This window comes from Sorex fumeus, unplaced genomic scaffold (assembly GCF_029834395.1).
Source record: "Sorex fumeus unplaced genomic scaffold, SorFum_2.1 ptg000063l, whole genome shotgun sequence".
NCBI classification, from domain to species: domain Eukaryota; kingdom Metazoa; phylum Chordata; class Mammalia; order Eulipotyphla; family Soricidae; genus Sorex; species Sorex fumeus.
In genome coordinates, this window is record NW_026606120.1 from 7,241,471 (window position 1) to 7,260,699 (window position 19,229).

Below are 19,229 nucleotides of genomic sequence, written 5' to 3' on the forward strand. Positions count from 1 at the left end.
TAGGTCTTCCCATTAGACGGCTCCACCAGCTCCAAGACCTGCTCTGCCAGTTGATTTCGGGGACAAGAATACAGGGTCACCACCTCGGCTCCGATTTCGGGGAGGAATTTGAGGAAGAGCCTTTTTGAGTCCCCATTTCTAGGCCGCTCAGGGTCTTCTGACCTAGTCTGCAGCCCTAGCACCCTCCCGCCCCACCCCGCGCCTCGCAATCCACCCACGGGTCTACTGACCTCTAAGGCCCCGCCCCGGCCTCTCCCGCATCCTTCGCCGTGGCCTCGGGCAGGAAACCCCTCCCCATCCCCATCTCTTCGCCGGGTCCTCTTCCTCCGTCCACCCTTCCTGAACCCTCGACGGGTCCGGGAAGCCTCTTTCCAACCGGTCCCGCCCTCTTCCTCCAGTCTCAGTTCTGCAACCCGACCCCAACCACCCGCCCGGCCCTAGCCAGGCTCCGCCCTCAACCCGGCCCCGCTCCCACCGCCCCCACTCTCGGGCCTCCGGGCGGACACGCCCCTGACAGGCCCCGCCCCTCCCCGCCCCCGCAGCCGCTTCTCGCCCTGGCCCCGCCCCCTGCTTCCCGTTCCAGGCCCCGCCCCTGACCCGCCACGCCCCCTCCAGGCCCCGCCCCCGGTCCCGAGTGCCTCTCGCCGCCCTGGCCCCGCTCCCTGCTTCCCGTTACAGGCCCCGCCCTCGGCCCGGCACGCCCCTGCCAGGCCCCGCCCCGGCCCCGGAAGCCTCTCCCCGCCCCTGGCCCCGCCCCCCCGAAGTTTCTTGGGCCGCGGGCTGGCGGCGGGGCAGACCGCTGAGAGCCGCCGCCCCGCCGGGCGTGGATGCTGGAGGCCGAGCCCGCCCCGCGCCGGGAGTGAACGCCGGAGCGGCCAGACGCCGACGGACTGCCATGGAGGAGGAGGTGAGGGCGCGATCGGCCGGGATTTTGAACTCGTCTCACGGGCTGCGGGTCCCGGACTCAGGCCCTTGTTGGAGCGCTGCGGTCTCCCGCGATCGGGACCCCCCCCAGCCCGCCCGGGCAGAGCCGGGCCGGGAGAGGCAGAGATGGGGGAGGCTGCCCTCTTTGCATGCTCCTTCACTTCGTCCTCGCGGGTACTTTGGCCAGCCTGGGCGTGGGGTGGGCTTCGTCTCATCGGGCTGGCGGGAGACTGAGGCTCGGCCCCGACCACTGGCTGAGAGCGGAGCAAGCAGAGGACCGAGCGGCGGGGCGCGTGCGGGTCCTTGTCAGGGTCTGGCCCGGCGGGCTTCAGTGCTCGCGAGTCTGCACTCTGCCCCCTCCCTTCTCCTCAGCTAGAACTCGGACCCACGGACGGGTGGGTGCTGCCCGAGACCCCCGTCCGGGGTCCCCCCAGTGTCCGCATCCCTGTCCGCAGCTCCTGCCGACCAGGGGTGTTCTGGGGTGCCCGTGGGAGGGGGTCCTGCTGAGTGCCCCTCTGAGTTTAGGGGCACCAGGCCGAATCTAGGGGAGTCTGAGTCCAGGAGACTTCACTTCTCGTCCCTTGAGGGAGGGGAGTCTCAGGGGCTGCCCCTCCAGGCGAAGACAATGTCACTGTTTTGTTCTGGGGCAGTCCAGAGGGACCAGGCAGCATCAGTGCTCACGCCCCACATCCTGGGGGCTCCCTTTCTGTGGGATGGTAGATAAGTCACTTCCCCTCTCGGCCTGGGTTTCCTTTTCGCTGGAGCGAAGAGCCAGGCCAGCCTCCTCCAGATGGGGATGTGTCCCCTTCCTTCTAGGGCACAGACAGGCCGCTAGGATTTGCTTTCTGGCTGGCAGGTGGGGGTCCCTTAGCCCTCTGGCCTTGCTGCTGGGCTGAGCGTCCCCCCCTTCTCCCAGAGGATGTGGGACAGGATTACTCCATCTCCTGATCTGCCATGGCCCCCAGTTAAGTAAGGGGGTTCTGCGGCCTCCTCGCCCATGGTTTGTCTCCTGCCAGCCCTGCCCTGCCCGGCCTCTGGTCCAGCGCCCCTCACTTCCCACTCACTCACTCCCTTTGGGCTGACCAGATCTGACCTGACGTTTTTGTTTTTATTTTTCCATTTGGGAGTCCATACCTGGCAGTGCTCAGGGATAACTCCTGGGTCTATCACTCAGGAACCACTCCTAGTGGGGTTCGGGGGACCCTTTGGGATCCCGGGGATCGATTCTGGGCCAAACTTGTGCAAGGCAAGGGCCCTGCCTGCTGTACTACCTGGCTCCAGATCAGCCAGGGTCTGATCTGTCTTCCCCTCACATGGCCAGGGGCTCCCTTTTGCCCTCCACCCCACTTTTGACCTCCTTGCTTCTGTTCCTTCTGTTCTTTCCCTTTCAGTGACTTTGTCTTGTTTCTTGAGACCTCAAACCCTTAGCTCCGCCTCAGCCTTAGTCACCAGTTCTGCGCCCTGGCCCCAGGCTGGCCTGAGCACCCTACTTCCACACTGCCTCCTTCTCTCTTCTCTTTCTCCCCATCTGGGGACGGCTCCTGCCCAGTCTCTCGCACGATAAGCAACCCTCGGTTTTAGTGAGTTCCTCTGGGCCTGGGCTGGGAGTCGCCATGAGTGGTCAAGCACCAGTCTGGCACTGGGCATCTGTCCACTGGTGCTCAGGGGGTCCAGTCTCCCCGTCTGGAAAATGACAGAGAGTGCTCCAGAAATGTGATGATGTATGTGCAAAAGCTTTGGAAACTGCAAATAGCTCGGCAGGGGATTGTTGGACTGCAGTGAGCTTGGTTTTTTTTTCTTTTTTTTGCTTTTTTGGGTCACACCTGGCGATGCACAGGGGTTACTCCTGGCTCTACACTCAGGAATTACCCCTGGCGGTGCTCAGGGGACCATGTGGGATGCTGGGAATAGAACCTGGGTTGGCCGAATGCAAGGCAAACACCCTACCCACTGTGCTATTGCTCCAGCCCCTGCAGTGAGCTTGGAAACCCTAGCCCTGGCCTTCGTCTGCCCTGGGCTTCTGTTTTTGTTTTTTCTTTTTTTTCCCCCAGAAGGTGGGAAGTGCTCAGGGCTTACTCCTGACTCTGTGCTCAGGGCTCACTCCTGGTGTGGCTTGGGAGATTCTGGGGTATCGGGGATCTAATTTGTGCAAGGCAGGTGCCTTCCCTGTGCTTCCACCAACTCCTTGCCCAGGGCTTCTGTGTCCTGCCCTCTCGAAGCCTTGCTGGGACCCCCCCCCCTCCCCCTGGTGCCTTGGGGCTGCGTACTGGCTCCTTGCCTTGGGAAGAGAGAGGCCTGGCCCTGCCCGTTAGCTGCTGTCTCTGCCCCTCTGGGCTGTCCTGTGACCCAGGGGTGTGTCTCCTCCCAGTTCCACCCAGGCCTGCCTGCAGGGCTGGCGGGGGTCAGCCGCAGCCCTGACCCACGGGGTCCGCCTGGGCCCCTCTGAGCCACACCAGCTTCTTCTGTCCTGGCAAGCTGGAGGTGCCCACAAGAGCCCAAGCCTTGTTCAGGGACCTTGTTGTTGGGATCAGACAAGAAGTTTCCCCAGGGAGAGCCCTCTCGGCTCCCTTCAAGTGTCCCTTTGCCTCCCACGGGCCCCTTGGAGTGGAGTGAGCGTTCACACAGAGCACCTTGGGCTTCAGTCACAGGATGAGTGTCCCTATAAACAGCCAGTGACCAAAGTGACGGGGCTGCTTGTCTCCGGGTCCCTGGTCTTGCGGCACCTTCCTGCGGCCTGGTCTGTGCCCAGCGTTCTGATGGCGATGGCTCTCGCTTTATTACTTATTCATATTTTAGTGAGTGACCCAGGGACCCCCTCCCCCGCGGCAGGCAGAGGGATCTGGGCTGGTTCCCAGGGCGCAGGCAGGGGCCCCCTGAGGGGAGGGCAGGCAGGACCACAGCCAGTTGGTGGCCAGGACAAAACCTTCCCTGTGAGCCCTGCCAGGGTGGCCAGTCAGGCCCTTGGTGTGTGTGGGAGGATCCTCCTCCTCGCTCCTTTTTTTTGGAGGGGGGAGTGGTTTTTGGGGCACACCAGTGGTGCTTGGGGGTTACTCCTGGCTCTGCCCTCAGGAACCACTCCTGGTGATTCAAACCCAGCTTGGCCACATGCAAGACAAATGCCCTACCCGCTGTCCTTTTACTCTGACTTGGCACCCCCCCCCCACCCCACAGTGCTTCCTGCCTCGGACCCACCCGGACTCCCAGGTCCCACCCCCTGGGGCCCACCCACACTTGCATCTCTAGCTCCTTGGGTGCTGCTCTGCTGCGTCTCCTAAGCGGGTGGAGGCGCAGAACACCCCTGGGAGCATCCAGCTGCAGTGGGTGAGGTAGGCAGGGGAAGTCGCAGAGGGGGCCGCTGAGAAGTAGGGGTGAGGTGTCCTGGGCTGCTGGGTGGGCCTGGGAGGCAGGAGGAGAGCTGGAGGCCTGAGGCGGTGACCCCTGGGCAGCAGCTTCCCAAGAAGAACAGGAGTGGGACGGGGCATCTGTGGCCATGCTGAGGGCTGTGGTGTGGAGTGTGGGGTGTGGGGTGAGAGGTACAGGGTGAAGGTGGCGGGGAGGGGAGTGGGGTGAGGGGTCAGGGGGTGGCCTTGCCCAGATCCCACTTCTTCCTATTCCGGGCTCCACCCTGCAGGGCTCCTGGGGGCTGGATCCTGGGTGTTTGGGGAGTGGGGGAAGGGAGTTGGGTGCCTCCTAGGGTGTGAGAGACGCCAGGCGTGGCACGCCCCCACTTCCTCATTCCCCCTTGGAAGACCTTCGGGACCCTCCCACTTCCCCCTTTCTCTTGCTGGCTATATGTCGGGGTGAGCCCTCCTGCCCGGCCTCGGGTGCTTGCTTCCCGGAGCTCTTGGGGTACAAGCCCCACAGCTCAGCCCAGAAAAACAGCCCTGAAGTCTGGCCTCACCCCCAGGAGAGGGGCCCTGAGATACCGAGGCAGCCTGCCGAGGGTCCCCCAGCCTGTTCTGGGGTGATCACTGCAGCCAGTGCTGATGTAGTGTGTTGGGCACTGCCCACAGCAGTGGACAGAGCAAGCGCTCTCATGGGACCTGTCATCTTGGGGTCTGGGGGGGCACCACCTTGAGTTGCTTGGGGGATCAGAGCTGGGCTCCTGCATGCAAGCCCAGCCCTTCGAGAGCCTCCTTGTTTGGGATCACCATCCCTGTAGCTTCTCTGCCTGCTTTAGTTTTACTAAGGAAGAAGCTGGAGGCGGAGACCGATCGCTGACTGACCCCGCAGGCCTTGGGCCGCAAGTGTGTGGGGCGTGCAGCTCCGAGGGGCGGGAACCGGCCGCTGCCTGCAGCACCGTCAGAGCAGGCAGCCCTGCCCAGCTGCTGACAGACAGCTCAGCCCGCTCATCTGCCTGGGCTTGCGCCCTTCCACAGGCGGCTGTGGCCATCGGGACCCCTGGGGAGAGGCGGGTCTCCTTTAACTGGGGCTCCCTTTTTGAGCCACATGTAAATTATAAAGCAGTCAGAATTAGTCAGCGCCGATTTCCTCAGGTAAGCGCTGCAAGCTCGCATGCACACACACAGGCCTGCAAGGCCCACTGTTCCTTCCTTCCTCCACTTTCACTTTTTCGGTCCCTGTCACTGCTGCAAAGTGCCTAGGGAATTGCTGTCTTTATTTTCGCTTCACAGATGTTTCTTGCCACCCCCATTATTATGTATTTTGTTGGTTTGATTTGGTTTGGGGGCCACACCCAGTGATGTTGGGGCTACTCCTGACTCTGGACTCTGGAGTGACCCCCTGGCTGTGCTTGGGGGGCCCAATGTAGAACTGGGCTTGGCCGTGTGCAAGGCCAGTGTCTGACCCCTGCACCGGCTCTCTGACTCACACCCATTGTCTGTAAAGGAGCAGCTCTAGGTGCTGGGGCCAGAAGTTAAAGGGGCCCCACTGGTAGCCATGACCCTGACATCCGAGCTGGCCACTGAGACCTCCAAGATGTCAGTGGTGGACCTGGAGGACTGGTGCCGTTATGTCTAGGGGAAGGCCCAGGGTTTAGGCCCTTGCCAGCCTATGGTAGAGAAGGGAGTGCTTGTACCACCACCAGGTGAGGGGGCACCCCCAGGTCCTCGCCTGGGTGGGAGGTACACCCCTGGCTGGTCATACCCATCACTGTGTTTGCGGATTCAGCTCTCCTACACTGTAAGCCCCAGGCGGGGGCGTTTCTTCCTGTTTCTCTTTTTCTTTTTATGGTTTTGGGGCTACACTAGGCGGTGCTCGTGGCTTCACTCAGGTGACTATTTCTGGCATGCCTTGGGGGACCAGCTGGGGTTACCCGGGTTCGAACCTGAATCAGCCGAGTGTGAAGCCAGTGTTTTACCCTGTATATTCGCGCCTGCCCCTCTTTCTATTTTTATCTCCCTCCTCTACTGTCTGGTGACCGTGGGATGAGTGCTGGAACAGAGTGGTGGGGGGAAGACCCGAGGTCGCATAGGAGGATGGGATGCAACGTGTAGAGTCCCGTGTGGGTCGGGATGTGGCTGTGTGGTCGTGTGCGGCCCTGGGCTTTCCCTCATTTCACATGCCCAGAAATGTAATGTGGTGGCCCAGATCAGGTGACGCTGCTCTTCTGCTTGTTATTGTTTATTCTGTTTGTCTTGTTTTGTTTTGTTTGGGACAACACCCTGTGGTGCTCAGGGATCACTCCTAGCAGGGTTTGGGGACACTACAGGGTGCTAGTCATTGGGTCTGGGTTGGCCTGATGCAAGGCAAGCACCCTACCCATTGAACTAGCTCTCCAGATGCTCATTTTTTTTTTTGGGGGGGGAGGTGGTGGGGATACACACCAGGCTTTGGTCAGGGTTTACTCCTGGCTCTGTGCTCAGGAATCACTCCTGGTGATGCCAGGGGGACTATACGGAATGCCAGGAATTGAACTCAGTTGGCTGTGTACAAGGCACCCACCCTCCCTGCTGTGCCATCTTTCCAGCCTCGGTGGCCCGTTATTCTGTTGTTGGATTAGGAGCGGCTGCCCAGGGGTCTTTGGAGAGGCTACCAGGGATAATGTGAGAAGGTTTCCAGCCCGGGGACCCAGCTCTGGCATGACCTATGCACCAACTGGCTCTGTGTCCTGGTGCTGTCTTCCAGGACCTAAAGGAGGGTGGTGAGAAGCCTCGGGGAACCCGGACAGCGGACAAGGCCGGCTGGATCAAGAAGAGCAGTGGGGGCTTCCTGGGGCTCTGGAAAGACCGGTACTTGCTCCTCTGCCAGGCTCAGCTGCTGGTCTTCGAGAATGAGGTAAGCTACTGCCTGGGCCTGGGGTCAGTGGGCTAGGGCAGAACCCTCTGGACCTCTGCAGAAGAGACCAGCTGGAGGCCCCAGGCCAGGGCTCCGGAGTGAGGGGCCGTTTGAGGTAGGAGAGCCTCTGAACAAGTGTGCACACCTCCTCAGCAGAACTGCTGCACTCAGTGACTCTGGGGTGGCTTCCACATGATGGAATCAATATCCCAGAAGCCTGGAGCTTACACCTTTCAGAAAGGGGCGTGGAAATAAGCACCTGTGCTTTTTTTTTTCTTTTTGGGTCACACCCGACAATGCACAGTGATTACTCCTTGCTCATGCACTCAGGAATTACTCTTGGTGGTGCTCGGGAGACCATATGGGATGCTGGGAATCGAACCCGGGTCAGCCGTGTGCAAGGCAAACGCCCTCCCCACTGTGCTATCACTCTAGCCCTGCACCTGCTTTTGTGTGAGCTCTAACTTGTCCTCTCTGATGCTCTCACTCCCGACAGTCCCATGAGGACAGAGGCTAGTGACACATTCTACAGAGGTCAGCACTGAGGCTCAGGGCAAACCGACAGGCAGCTCAGCAAGAGAAGGCGCTGGGTCTGGAACCAAACCGCTCCGAAGCTCCAGCACATAAATGCCAAAACAGGCCGGAGTGATAGTACCGTGGGTAGGGTGCTGGCCTTATATGTGGACAACCAGGGTTCGATCCCCAGCATCCCATGTGGTCCTCTGAGCCTCATCAGGAGTGATTCCTGAGCACAGACAGATATGACCCCCAAATAAAGCAAGCAAACAGATAAATAATAAGCAATCAAACTTCCTTTTGGTGAAAATCTTCTAAAATATGTTCAGGGGCTGGAGCGATAGCACAGCGGGTAGGGTGTTTGCCTTGCACGCGGCTGACCCGGGTTCAATTCCCAGCATCCCATATGGTCCCTCTGAGCACTGCCAGGAGTAATCTCTGAGTGCATGAGCCAGGATAACCCCTGTGCATTGCCGGGTGTGACCCTAAAAGCAAAAAAAAAAAAAAAAAACCCAAAAATAAAATTTGTTCAGTGTTCTCTGAATTCTTCAATGGAACAGGCCTATTTAAACTGATTCTCTCTCTCTCTCTCTCCCTGCTCCACTCAGCCTGTCCCAGAGTGTCACACTGTGCTTTGCAGCTGTTTTTCTTGGGGCGCATCAGGCGGCCCCCGCCGCGGCCCTGCTTCTTTGTGACACGTATCTGTTCTCAGATCCCCAGCCCTGGGCATCAGCCAGTTTGGGAGGCTGCAGTTATGTGTGCGAATGCTGTTTGCGTGCTGGCAGGGCCTGACGCAAGGGTCAGGCCACCCTTTGGCAGCTGGAGTCCATGGGGGAAGAGCTGGAGCAGTGGGAGGAGCGGAAGAAGGGGTTCCTGCCTCGTCCCCACCAGTAGGGCCTCGGCCTATTTTAGCCAGTCCATGCTTGTGCCAGGCAAGTGAGATTAGCAGCCAGATCAAGTGCTCGAGGAGCTGACTCTGAGGCCCAGTGTCCATCCTGCTCAGGGAGCCGAGGGGTAGGGGGACAGGAAGGGCTAGAGGCTGGATGTGTGCGCACAGCCCCCCAGATGTTTGCTGCTGTTGCTGCCTCCGGATTCCACGATGCCAGGAAGGCAGAAGGGGGGCTATTTTTGTAAGCTCACGGCCTCCTCCTCTCCAGCTGCTAGGACTGGAAGAGTGGAGTGATGGGTCCTCGGCTGTCAGCTGTCAGGCACTGCCCCGCTCGTCTGGGGCCGCCTCGGCACATCTGGCCACAGCTGGGAAGCAGGAAGGATTGCGCATCCTCTAAGCATGAATGACTCCGCTCATCCTTTACCAGAAAAAGGCCCCATCGAGAAACCTCTGGGCTGTTTCGAGAACTTCACACTCAAGGGGTGGGGGAGCCTGGCCCCAGAGCCGGAATTGAGAATTGCTTATTAGTTCAATTCCTCTTTCTGAGGCAAGTCCCCCTGGCGCGTGTGAACGCCTCTTGGCCGTCTCTTGCTGTCAGTGAGCCTGACATTCCAAAAATGCTGCCCCCGCCCAGGGTCTGCTGTTCTATCTTTTATTTTTTTTTTCCTGAGCCGCAAAAGGGCTGGGATGATTCAGCGTTTGGGGGTGGGGGTGGAGAGCCCAGTGATGCTCAGGGGTTACTCCTGGCTCTGCCTTCAGGAATTATTCTTGTTAGTGCTCGGGGGACCATATGAAATGTTGGTATGGAACCTGAGTAGGGCCTCGTGCAAGTGCAAGGCCAGTGCCCTACTTGCTGTACTATTGCTCCAGCCATGTCCCCCAGGCTTTTTTTTTTTCTTTTTGGGTCACACCCACGATGCACAGGGGTCACTCCTGGCTCAGGACTCAGGAATTACTCCTGGCGGTGCTCAGGGGACCATATAGGATGCTGGGAATCGAAACCTGGTCGGCAGCATGCAGGGAAAATGCCCTACCCACTGTGCCATCGCTTCAGCCACAGGCTTTTCCTAATTGGTGGCCAGTCCCCAGAGCCAGCCTCCCTCCCCCGATTGGTGTTGAGGCCTCCATGGCTAGGCTGGGGAAGGAGGGGGTGCTTTGATGAATTTCTTGCCCTGTTGTGCAAGCCATGGGGGGTAGTCCCTCGCCCCAAGTCAGGGGTCTGTGGGGGAGTCAAATCAGGATCTGGTGGGGACAACAGGACAGGGTGCCCCGGTACTCCTGGTTCTTACTCTCCTCTGGGTCTCATTGGGTGCCCCAGCTAACTCCCTAATCCGGACCCTCTGCGTCCGTCTCAGACTGTGTTCTGTGTTGTTCTTTTTTTTCTTTCTTTTTGGGTCACACCCGGCGATGCACAGGGGTTACTCCTGACCCATGCACTCAGGAATTACTCCTGGTGGTGCTTGGGGGACCATATGGGATGCTGGGAATCCAACCCAGGTCGGCCGCGTGCAAGGCAAACGCCCTATCCACTCCAGCCCCACCGTGTGGTTCTGTAGCCTCCCCCAAGTCTCTGTTGCTCTGACCGTCTCCTTCTTTGGCCCGAAGCACCTTGGATCAGTGGTGAGGGACCGCCCAGGCTGAAAGCCCCACATCTCATGTAGACGCTGAGCGTTGGGGGCATCCACCAGCCAGTGGACAGTGAATCCGGTGTCCCATATTGGTCAGTCGGTGCCTGAGCCCTGAGCTGGGGTCAGAGGTGCCTCACTGGGGGGTCAGCACGGCTGGGCCTGGGTGTTCAGGGTTCGGTGTGTCCCCTGGTCTCTCTCCAGGACGAGCAGAAGTGTGTGGAGACGGTGGAGCTGGGTAGCTATGAGAAGTGCCAAGACCTCCGGGCCCTCCTGAAGCGGAAGCACCGCTTCATCCTGCTGCGATCGCCCGGGAACAAGGTGGGCCGGGCCGGCCTGTGGGAACTCACTGGCCCCTGGGCAGGCGGGTGGGGCATGGGGAGTCTCCTGGACGATGGGCCACGGTTGGGGATCTCTCCCAGACTGCTTTTGGCTGCAAAGTGCCCTTTGGAGCTGACACCTTCTTCCGCCAGGCTGAGGTTGCAAAGTGGGGGAGGAGGCCTTCATGTCCCTTCTGCTGGTCACCTGTCCCCTCACACCGCTGCTTGGACTTGGTGCAGCCCCCAGCTCTCTGCCCTGCCTTTTCCTTCTCCACAGAAGCTGGGGAAAGTCTCCTGTTGGGGGTCTTTCCCAGGGCCTGATGGGGTTTGCATTTGGGGGTCCAGGTGGGAGGGGTACAATCTTTTCTTTCTGTTTTAAATTTTTTTTTTTTTTGTGAAGCAGTGTAGTTTTTTTTGTTTGTTCGTTTTGTTTCTGGTGATGCTCAGGGTTTACTCCTGGCTTTGCACTCAGGAATTAATCCTGGTAGTGCTTGGGGGACCATATGAATGCTGGGGATAGAACCTAGGTCAGCGACATGCAAAGCAAGTGCCCTACCTGCTGTACTATTGCTCCAGCCCTAAGCAAAATAGTTTTTATTGAAGCTTATTTAGAAAGATGTGAATGGAGAGAACGAGAGAATTATGTGTCTAAGAGAGAATATGGACTTCTCCAGAATGGAAATAGGTAAAGCAAAGAAACATCCAGACAAGTGAGATACGTGTTCATGGGAGAGCACAAGTTGACAGCGAGCTGAGGGGTGTGTTCTTGGTGCCATACATCTCATGGGCTGATTGCAGTTAACATCTGCTTTTTTTCGGTTTTGTTTTGTTTGGGGGCCACACCTGGCTGTACTCCAGCTCCAGGCTTACTCCTGGCTCTGGATCATCAGGGCTCACCCTTGGTGGTTTTCAGGGGACCCTATGGGATGCTGGGATCGAACCTGGATCAGCTGTGTGCAAGGCAAGCATCCCACTTGCAGTACTATCGCTCAAACCCCTCATGAGTCCTGTGTGTGTGTGTGTGTGTGTGTGTGTGTGTGTGTGTGTGTGTGTGTGTTTTAGGTGGAGTGTGCTTTTCCCAACTCTGCTGGTGGGGGGGGGGTGTCATCACTTTTTGCTTTTTTCTTTTTTTGGCTTTTTGGGTCACACCCGGTGATGCACAAGGATTACTTCTGGCTCTGCAATAGGGAATTACTCCTGGTGGTGGTCGGGGGACCATATGGGATGCGGGGGATCAAACCTGGGTTGGCTGTGTGCAAGACAAGCGTTCTACCTGCTGTACTCCAGTCCTAGGGGTCACTTTAGTGTGCTTAGGAGACCGTGTAGTGCCTCCAGGCCTCCTGCAAGTGGAGTTTGTGCTCAGCTTATTGCACTTGTTCGCTGGCCCTACTCAGGCAGCTCTGGATGAAAGGAGAGTTGCGGGCTGGGCTTTGAGGCCCTGCATCCTTTGCTGACCTGCAAGACCCTGTAGGTGTGTGTGCAGGGCGGGTGTGGAGAACATTCTGTAGGAGGCTGTTTCTGACTGTGTGTCTCCTGTACGCGGGGAAGCGTTGGCAGCACACGTGTGCATATGTGTGCAGGTACAAGTGTGTACTTATTTACACATATGTGCGTGTGAGTGTGCACAAGTGAGTATACATGTGCAAGTGTGTGTATGTACGTGTGAGTGTCTGTGTGTGCATATGTGTGTGTCCAAATGCATGTGTGAATGTATGTATATACATGTACATGTGAGTGCGATTTTGTGCATGTGTGCATGTGTGAGGGCACATGTATGTGCATTCTATACATGTACGTGCAAGTGTACATGTGTGTGCACATGTGTTTGTGTGTACACATGCACTGCAAGTGTGTGTGTGTGCAAGTGGGTGTGCACATGTGCACATGCATGTATTCGAATGAATGTACATGTGCTACTGACTGCACACATGTGCATGTCTGTGTGCATATGGGAGGGTATTGTGCACCCATGCATATGCATGTGAATGTATGTGCATGTGTGTGACTGCAGGTGGGCATATGTGTGTATTCATGACTGTGGGCTGATGTGTGAATGTCTGTGACTGTGTGTGTGTGTGTGCGCGCGCGCGCGCGAGCGCACACACCTGACTGCAGGTAGGTGTGTCTGAATGTGCGTGCATGTGACTACCAGCAGGACTTGGTCCCTGTCCTCTGCTTTGCTGCCCCCTTCCCCCTGGCACCGTGCGTTCTCAGCTGCTCGCTGGCACACCCTTTTTGCCTCCCAGTCCTGCCAAAACTTGAGGTTGGCTGGGCTGACTTTGGGAACACGGGGAGTGTGGTCGAGGTTGCAGGGTCCTGGAGCACGGGGAGAGTGGGACTCTCCAGAGCATCCCAGCCCCACTCCCACGGCTGTCCTCCCCTCTCCCTGGGTGTTCCCCATCCTCTCGAGGCCTCCAGCTGGGGAGGTCACATGACCCTAGCAGTCTGGTCCCAGGCTGCTTTTCCCCCCTAATCAAATAAACAAAGAGGCCAGTGTCTTGCCTGCCCTCTCCCCCTGCCTCCCCATCCCCACGCCCCTGCCATGAGGTCACCGGGCAGACGCTGCCAGGAAGCAGGGTGGCCTTGCTGGGCCTTGTTGCCTGGTTTGTCCCGGCCAGATTGGCCTTTTCCTCTTTCCTGCCTTCACCTCCCCCATTGTTTCTTCTCTGTCCTGTGGTTTACCCCTCTCCCAGGGCCTGCGGGCAGTCCTGGGCCCCTGAGCTCCTTGTGGGGACTTGGGGAGGGTCCTGCCCAGTCTGCAACTCTGCAGCATGGTCTGGGGAATGGGAAGTATGCAAGGACCAACTTTTTTTGTTCGTTTGGGGGCCACACCTTGCGGTGCTCAGGACTTACTCCTGGCTCTGCCCTTAGGGACCACTCGTGGTGGTGCTCAGGGGACCCCATGAGATCCTGGGGAATCAACCGTAGGTCAGGTGCCCTCCCTGTGGTACTATCCTCTGCCCCAGGCGTGACTTTTTGATTTGACAGGAGGAAATTCCTCTTGACCTCCTCTGCCCTCCCGAGGGCGCCCTCTGGCCAGCACAATAGGTCTCCCCTGGGGGGAGCAGAGTGGACACCCCCTCAGGGCCCTGCGTGCTTTAGGTGGCAAAGCAGTGAGCGAGGCTGCAGTGGGGCTGGTGCTTCTGTCCTGGTTCTGTGGGGGTCCGGACTGCCCAGTGCTGCACTGCCCCTCACTGCCCGGCACAGCACTCTGGATGGTGGGAAGCCCCAGCGGGCCCTGCTGGGCACACTGTCCCTCGCAAAGCTCTGCCCGCTGCGCTCAGGAGCCGCTGCCAAGGTGCCTCTGGAGCTCTGACTCCACTGCTTGCATCAGGGCTCAGTCATGCAAATGAGCATGTGGCTGGGCCTGTCCTGGGGAGGAGGGTGGGACCCAGGGCCTCGAGGAGGCGCTGGCCAGGAGGAAGTTATATAATGAAGATGCTGAGGGCCGGGCGGGCGGGGTGTTACATAACGGGGAGGAAGGCGCTATTGAACACCGGGCTGGGGGATGGGCAGACTGGCCACCCGCCGGGTCAGAGAATGGGCAGCAGCCTCAGCCTCAGGCTGGGTCAGTCATCCCTGCCCTGGCTCGCCCACTCTCCAAGCTGTTCCCTTTAGACACCCACTGGACACTGGGCGCAGGCTTCTTATGTCCCTTTCTTTTATGTTTTTTTCGGGGGGGCGGTGGGTTAAGCACACACACCTGGTGGTGCTCAGAGATTAGTCCTATGCAGTGCTGGGGAAGTTCCCTACCCACTGTGCTTTCTCTCTGGCCCTCTTGAGTTGTTTTGTTTTGTTTTGTGGGGGCTTTATTTATTTATTTTTGCTTTTTGGGTTTCCTGGCTCTGCACTCAGGAATTACTCCTGGCAGTGCTCAGGGGACCCTATGGGATGCCGGGAATCGAACCTGGGTCGGCCATGTGCAAGGCAATTGCCCTACCCCCTGTGCTATCTATATCACTCCAGTCCCCATGTTTTGGGGGGCTTTTTCTGTTTGTTTTTGGCCACACCTGGTGACACTCAGTGGTTACTCCTGGCTCTGAGCTCAGCCATTACTCCTAGTGGTGCTTGGGGGACCGTATGGGATGCTGAGAGTCAAACCCAGGTTAACTGCACGCAAGGCAAGCACCCTCTCCACTGTACTCCCTCTCTGGCTTTGCTGCTATCATTTCAGTGCCCTTAGCATTGCATGTTACCCCTGTTGCAGAGGAGGGAACTGGGGCTCAGTGCAGAGGGAAGGATTTCTTGGCCGATCATGCTCAGGCTGGTGGCTGCAGCTTCATGGACATGGGCCCTGAGGCCCAGGCTAGCCGGCTGGGCCTCCCACATATGAAGCCCGTCTCTCAGTTCCTACTACAGCATTCTCCAGAAAACAGAAGCCTGGAGTTTCAGCAGCTGGCCGGGGGTGTCCCAGGGAGCAGGTCCTTGCTGTACCTCTGTGAGCCCCCCTGCAGACCCTGTCCTTCCCTTCCTGAAGCCCGTGTCACACCTGCCATGGGGTCTTGATGGACGATTGCCTGGCTGTGCTGCTGCAGCTGACTTGGGGGGTCTGAGTTGAGGCGCTGAAGCCCCCCAGCATGCACTGTATGTCAGCGTCTCCCTCTTCTGCCCGGCCCTGCAGGTCAGCGACATCAAATTCCAAGCGCCCAGCGGCGAGGAGAAGGAGTCATGGATCAGAGCCCTCAACGAGGGCATCAGCCGAGGCAAAAACAAGGTTTTCGATGAGGTGAGCCGCCGCCCCTGACCGCTCGGGGTCCCGCTTGCCTCCCATCCGCCCCTGGACTGGGGGCTGCTGCTCTCATCGTATCCCTCACAGAAGGTGGCAGAGGGAGAAATGGGGTGTAAGGAGGAAGCGCGTGGCCGTACAGGGCCAGGCGGGTTGAGGGCTGCATCTTTCAGCAGCGGCGGCCAGGCCAGCGCTGCTCGACCAGGGAGGTCCTTTCCAACTTGCCCATGAAAGATCAGCCCAGATGACCCCTATCCCACCAGTGAGAGGCAGAAACTTGAGTCCTCGGTGCGGTGGCCTGAACCCAGAGATACATTCCTCCTCCTCCTCCTCTCTGGGTCTGTTCTATTTACTTAGTTTTGGGGCCACACCCAGCAATGCTCAGGGGTTACTTCTGGCTCTGCATTTAGAATTCATTTCTGGAGGTGCTGGGGGGACCATATGGGATGCAGGGGATCGAACCTGGGTCGGCTGTCAGCAAGGCAAACCCTTTCCCCTCTGTACTCTCGCTCCAGCCCCATATTAAGTTTATGTATTGGTTTTTGGACCACACCTGATGGTGTTCAGGGCTAACTCCTGGCTCTGTGCCCAGGGATCACTCACTCCTGGAGGGATTGAGGGGGCTCCATGGGGTGCTGGGAATTGAACTAGGCAAGCGCCCTGCCCACTCTCCTGACTCTGACCTTGCTCTGGGGTTCAGAGTGTGGATTTCCCCATGACTTGCCGGCTACCACTGTCCCTCGTTTCCTGACCCTCAGAGAGGATGTGTGGGTGCTTCAGCCTGGGCTGCCCTAAGGTCCTAAGACAGTGAGTCAGCCTGGACTTTTCTGGAAGTCCAGTCCCCATGCTGCTGGGCCAATAGCTGGACCCCCGCCCCTACAGTTCCGCTTCTGTATTTGCTCCCCGCTGACAACTGGGGCCCAGGACCCTTCTGGGCAGAAGGACTGGGCAGGGGTGGGGGTGGGGGGGCAGATGTTCCTCCCCGCCACTCTTGTGGCAGCCCCAGGTTCTTACCTGTCCTCCCTCCCAGGTAAAAGTGGACAAGACTTGTGCCCTGGAGCATGTGACGCGCGACCGTGTCCGAGGGGGCCAGCGGCGCCGGCCACCGACGCGTGTCCACCTGAAGGAGGTGAGGTCAGCAGACCCTGGCTGGGTTCCCTTGTTCCTGCTTCGTGCTGGGGCACCAAGCTGGTCCCTGAGGGACAATTCCCCCGCCCCAGCTGCGGCCATTGGCCCTCAGGCTGCTCCCAGCAGAGCCACTCACTGTCATCGGTGAGGGTCCGGCAGTGGCCTGAGGGACTCTAGACAGACACCTGAGCTGACCATGAAGATGGGTGGGTTCCAAGGTCAGAGGAGGATGTGGGGGTCCCTGGGATTGGGGTGGGTGCAGCGGAGGAGCACCTCTGGGCCGGCCATCCCTAGGGACTCCGTCCCAACACCCAGGCCGAGCAGGGGGCAGAAACCAACTGGTTTCCTGGCCTGTGGTTCCCACCTGGAGTTCTAGGGGGAGTGGCCAGAGGAGGGGGTCACCGGGGCACAGGGGGTGGGGTCTGGATGGGAGGGTCCCCAGTCACTGATGATACTCATGATGCTCATCTCCCTGCCAGGTAGCCAACGCAGCATCTGAGGGCCTGACCCGCCTCGACCTGGATGTTCCTGACAGCGCACCCCCCGCCGCTGTCCCCAGTGACCAGGGAGTGGCAGCCCCGGCTCGGGAGGTGCTGTTACCCCCCATGCCCCCTTCCAAGCCGTCCCCAGCAACTGACTGGAGCCATCCTGGATCTAGAGCAGAGTCCCCGGCCCAGGAGAGGGGCCCCACCCCGGCCCCTGCTGCCTCGGGTGCCAATGGTGAGAGCCAGGAGGACTCAGTGGCTCCAGCTCACAAGGACAGTGACCCCAAGCAGCCCCCCAACAGGGGGGACCCCGAGGGCGACAGACTGAAGGTGAGCTGGGAGGAGCCGGCCCCGGGGCCAGGTTGCGAGGCCCTGGAGCCCAAGCAAGGGGGGCAGCCCCCGACACCCCCACCCAAGATCTTGTCGGAGAGACTGAGGGTCTCCGTGGAGGTGTCCGAGCCGGCTCCGAGCGCCCAGACTGCTGAGACCGCCGAGACCATCGCAGGACCTGGCCAGGTGGCCGTGAACGGTGTGGCGGAAGGACAGGAGCCCCTGCAGCCGCCGGGGACCCCCAACCGCCCGGGGACGCCCACCGACATGGCCCCCGCGGGCTCCATGTCCCCTCCCCAGGCCGAGCCGCCGCACCCGCACCCGCACCCACGCTGCTCCTCGCTGGGGGACCTGCTGGCCGAGGGGTCCCGGGTGCCCCCCGAGCGGCTGTTCCGGGCGCAGCTGGACGTGAAGGTGGCATCGGAGCAGACGGAGAAGCTGCTGCGCCGCGTGCGCGGGGGGCGAGCCGGGCGCCGTGGACGCGGAGGCGCTGCTGAGCCAGGCCGTGGAGCAGCTGCGACAGGCCACGCAGGTCCTGCAGGAGCTCCGCGTGGCGGGGGAGCGCGGCCAGGACGGCCCCGGCGCCCCCGTGCTGGCCGAGAAGCGGAAGGAGCTCGTGACCCTGTACCGACGCAGCGTGCCCTAGCCCGGGGGAGCCGCATCAGGACCGCCCGCCGCCAGCCAGCCTGACCGCCGCAGCCCCCTGGCACGATGGGGGGAGGGAGGGCTTTGGACCTGTGCAATTGGGGTCGTTCCAGACCACCCCAGGGCTTGGGTCCCGCGCTTGGGATTCTGGGGGTACCACCTCTGTGCCCACCCCCAGGAGTTTACAGCTGAGCCCCACCCTAGGGCGTCAGGCCGCCCGGCCCCTCCCACCTGTTCCTAGGGGCTGCCCAGACCCCGACCAGTGGGGGAGCCTGGAGGCTGTGCTTGCAGGTGGCCTTTGGGAGGGGTCAGCTCCGAGGGTCGGGGGTGGCAGGCCAGGGTGTAGGAGAAACGTGGCTGTATGCTGCCTCCACCCTTTAGCCTGGCTCAGGGTGACCCCTGGGAAGGCCCTAGCATTGGCCTCCACAGTAGAAAGTCCCGCCTGAGAGTGGCAAGCTCCAGGGAGAAGCGCCCACACCTGCCGGTCCCCCACCTGGGGCTGCTCCCCAGATATAGATTCAAGGCTGAGACTTCCGATACAGCTCACTGCCTGTGCCCCAAGGGGATGGGGTCCCCTCCACGACCTGGTCCCCAATACCTGATGCTCCCGCACATTGGGGGAAAGGGGTGCGTGCTCCCATCCCTGGCCCTGCCTCACATCCAGGCTTTCCGTGGTGTTACCTGACAAAGGGCAGAGCCGGTGGGCAGGGACAGGCCTGCCAGGGGGTCCTTTGTGCACTTTGCTTTCTGAGAGGAGGGCCAACTTTGGGCCCCTGGGCTGCCCAGGGTGCCACTGAGGCTACTGGTTTGTGAGGGATGGTGTCGGGGAGTGGAGTAGGGGGGAGTTTGCTCTGAGCCACTGCAGTCTCGACTGGGCAGGGGGCTTGGGGGCTCCCTTAGACCTCCCCAAGCTACCTTCTGGAGATAAACTGGGTTCCACGTCTAGGACGAGGCCATGAGGGTTCTGGGCGTCCTCAGCCCCGGCCCTGCCGGTTCTCCTCAGGAAGTTTCCTTTACCAGTTGCCTGGCGGGGGCCAGGGGCCTTAGCTCAATCTCTCACTTCGGTCACCAGAACCCCAGTGTCCTCTTAAGTAATCAGGCCAGTCCAGTAGCTTGGGACCCGCGACTGCCCAGCTCCCAGGGGGCCTGTGGACAGACACTGCCTACTGTCTGCGTCGTCAGGGGGCTGCTACCCCGTGTCTTCTGCTTCAAGCGCCTTTCGTGAGGTTTGGCAATAAACCCATGACGGACCTCCCGAGTCAAGGCCTGTTTGTGGCTTTAGGGTGGGCTTCAGGGAGCAGGTGGTGGTGGTTGAGTGACAGAACTGTAGGGCCCAGAGACATCTCAGCGGGCTCAGCACTGGCTTGGCATTAAGGAGGTCTCGTTAAAAAAAAAAACTGGGTC

At 59.9% G+C, this 19,229-nt stretch overlaps 1 protein-coding gene across 1 annotated transcript; it reads left to right on the top strand.

Moving 5' to 3' along the window:
• Nucleotides 1-832: 832 nt before the first annotated feature.
• PLEKHO2 (pleckstrin homology domain containing O2) lies at nucleotides 833-17,857 on the top strand. The gene is given in 7 exon segments (XM_056126946.1): nucleotides 833-907; nucleotides 7,012-7,161; nucleotides 10,396-10,512; nucleotides 15,133-15,237; nucleotides 16,268-16,366; nucleotides 16,845-17,633; nucleotides 17,635-17,857. Coding segments are annotated over 7 exon segments (1,464 nt in total). The 5' UTR covers nucleotides 833-895; the 3' UTR covers nucleotides 17,827-17,857.
• Nucleotides 17,858-19,229: the final 1,372 nt, after the last annotated feature.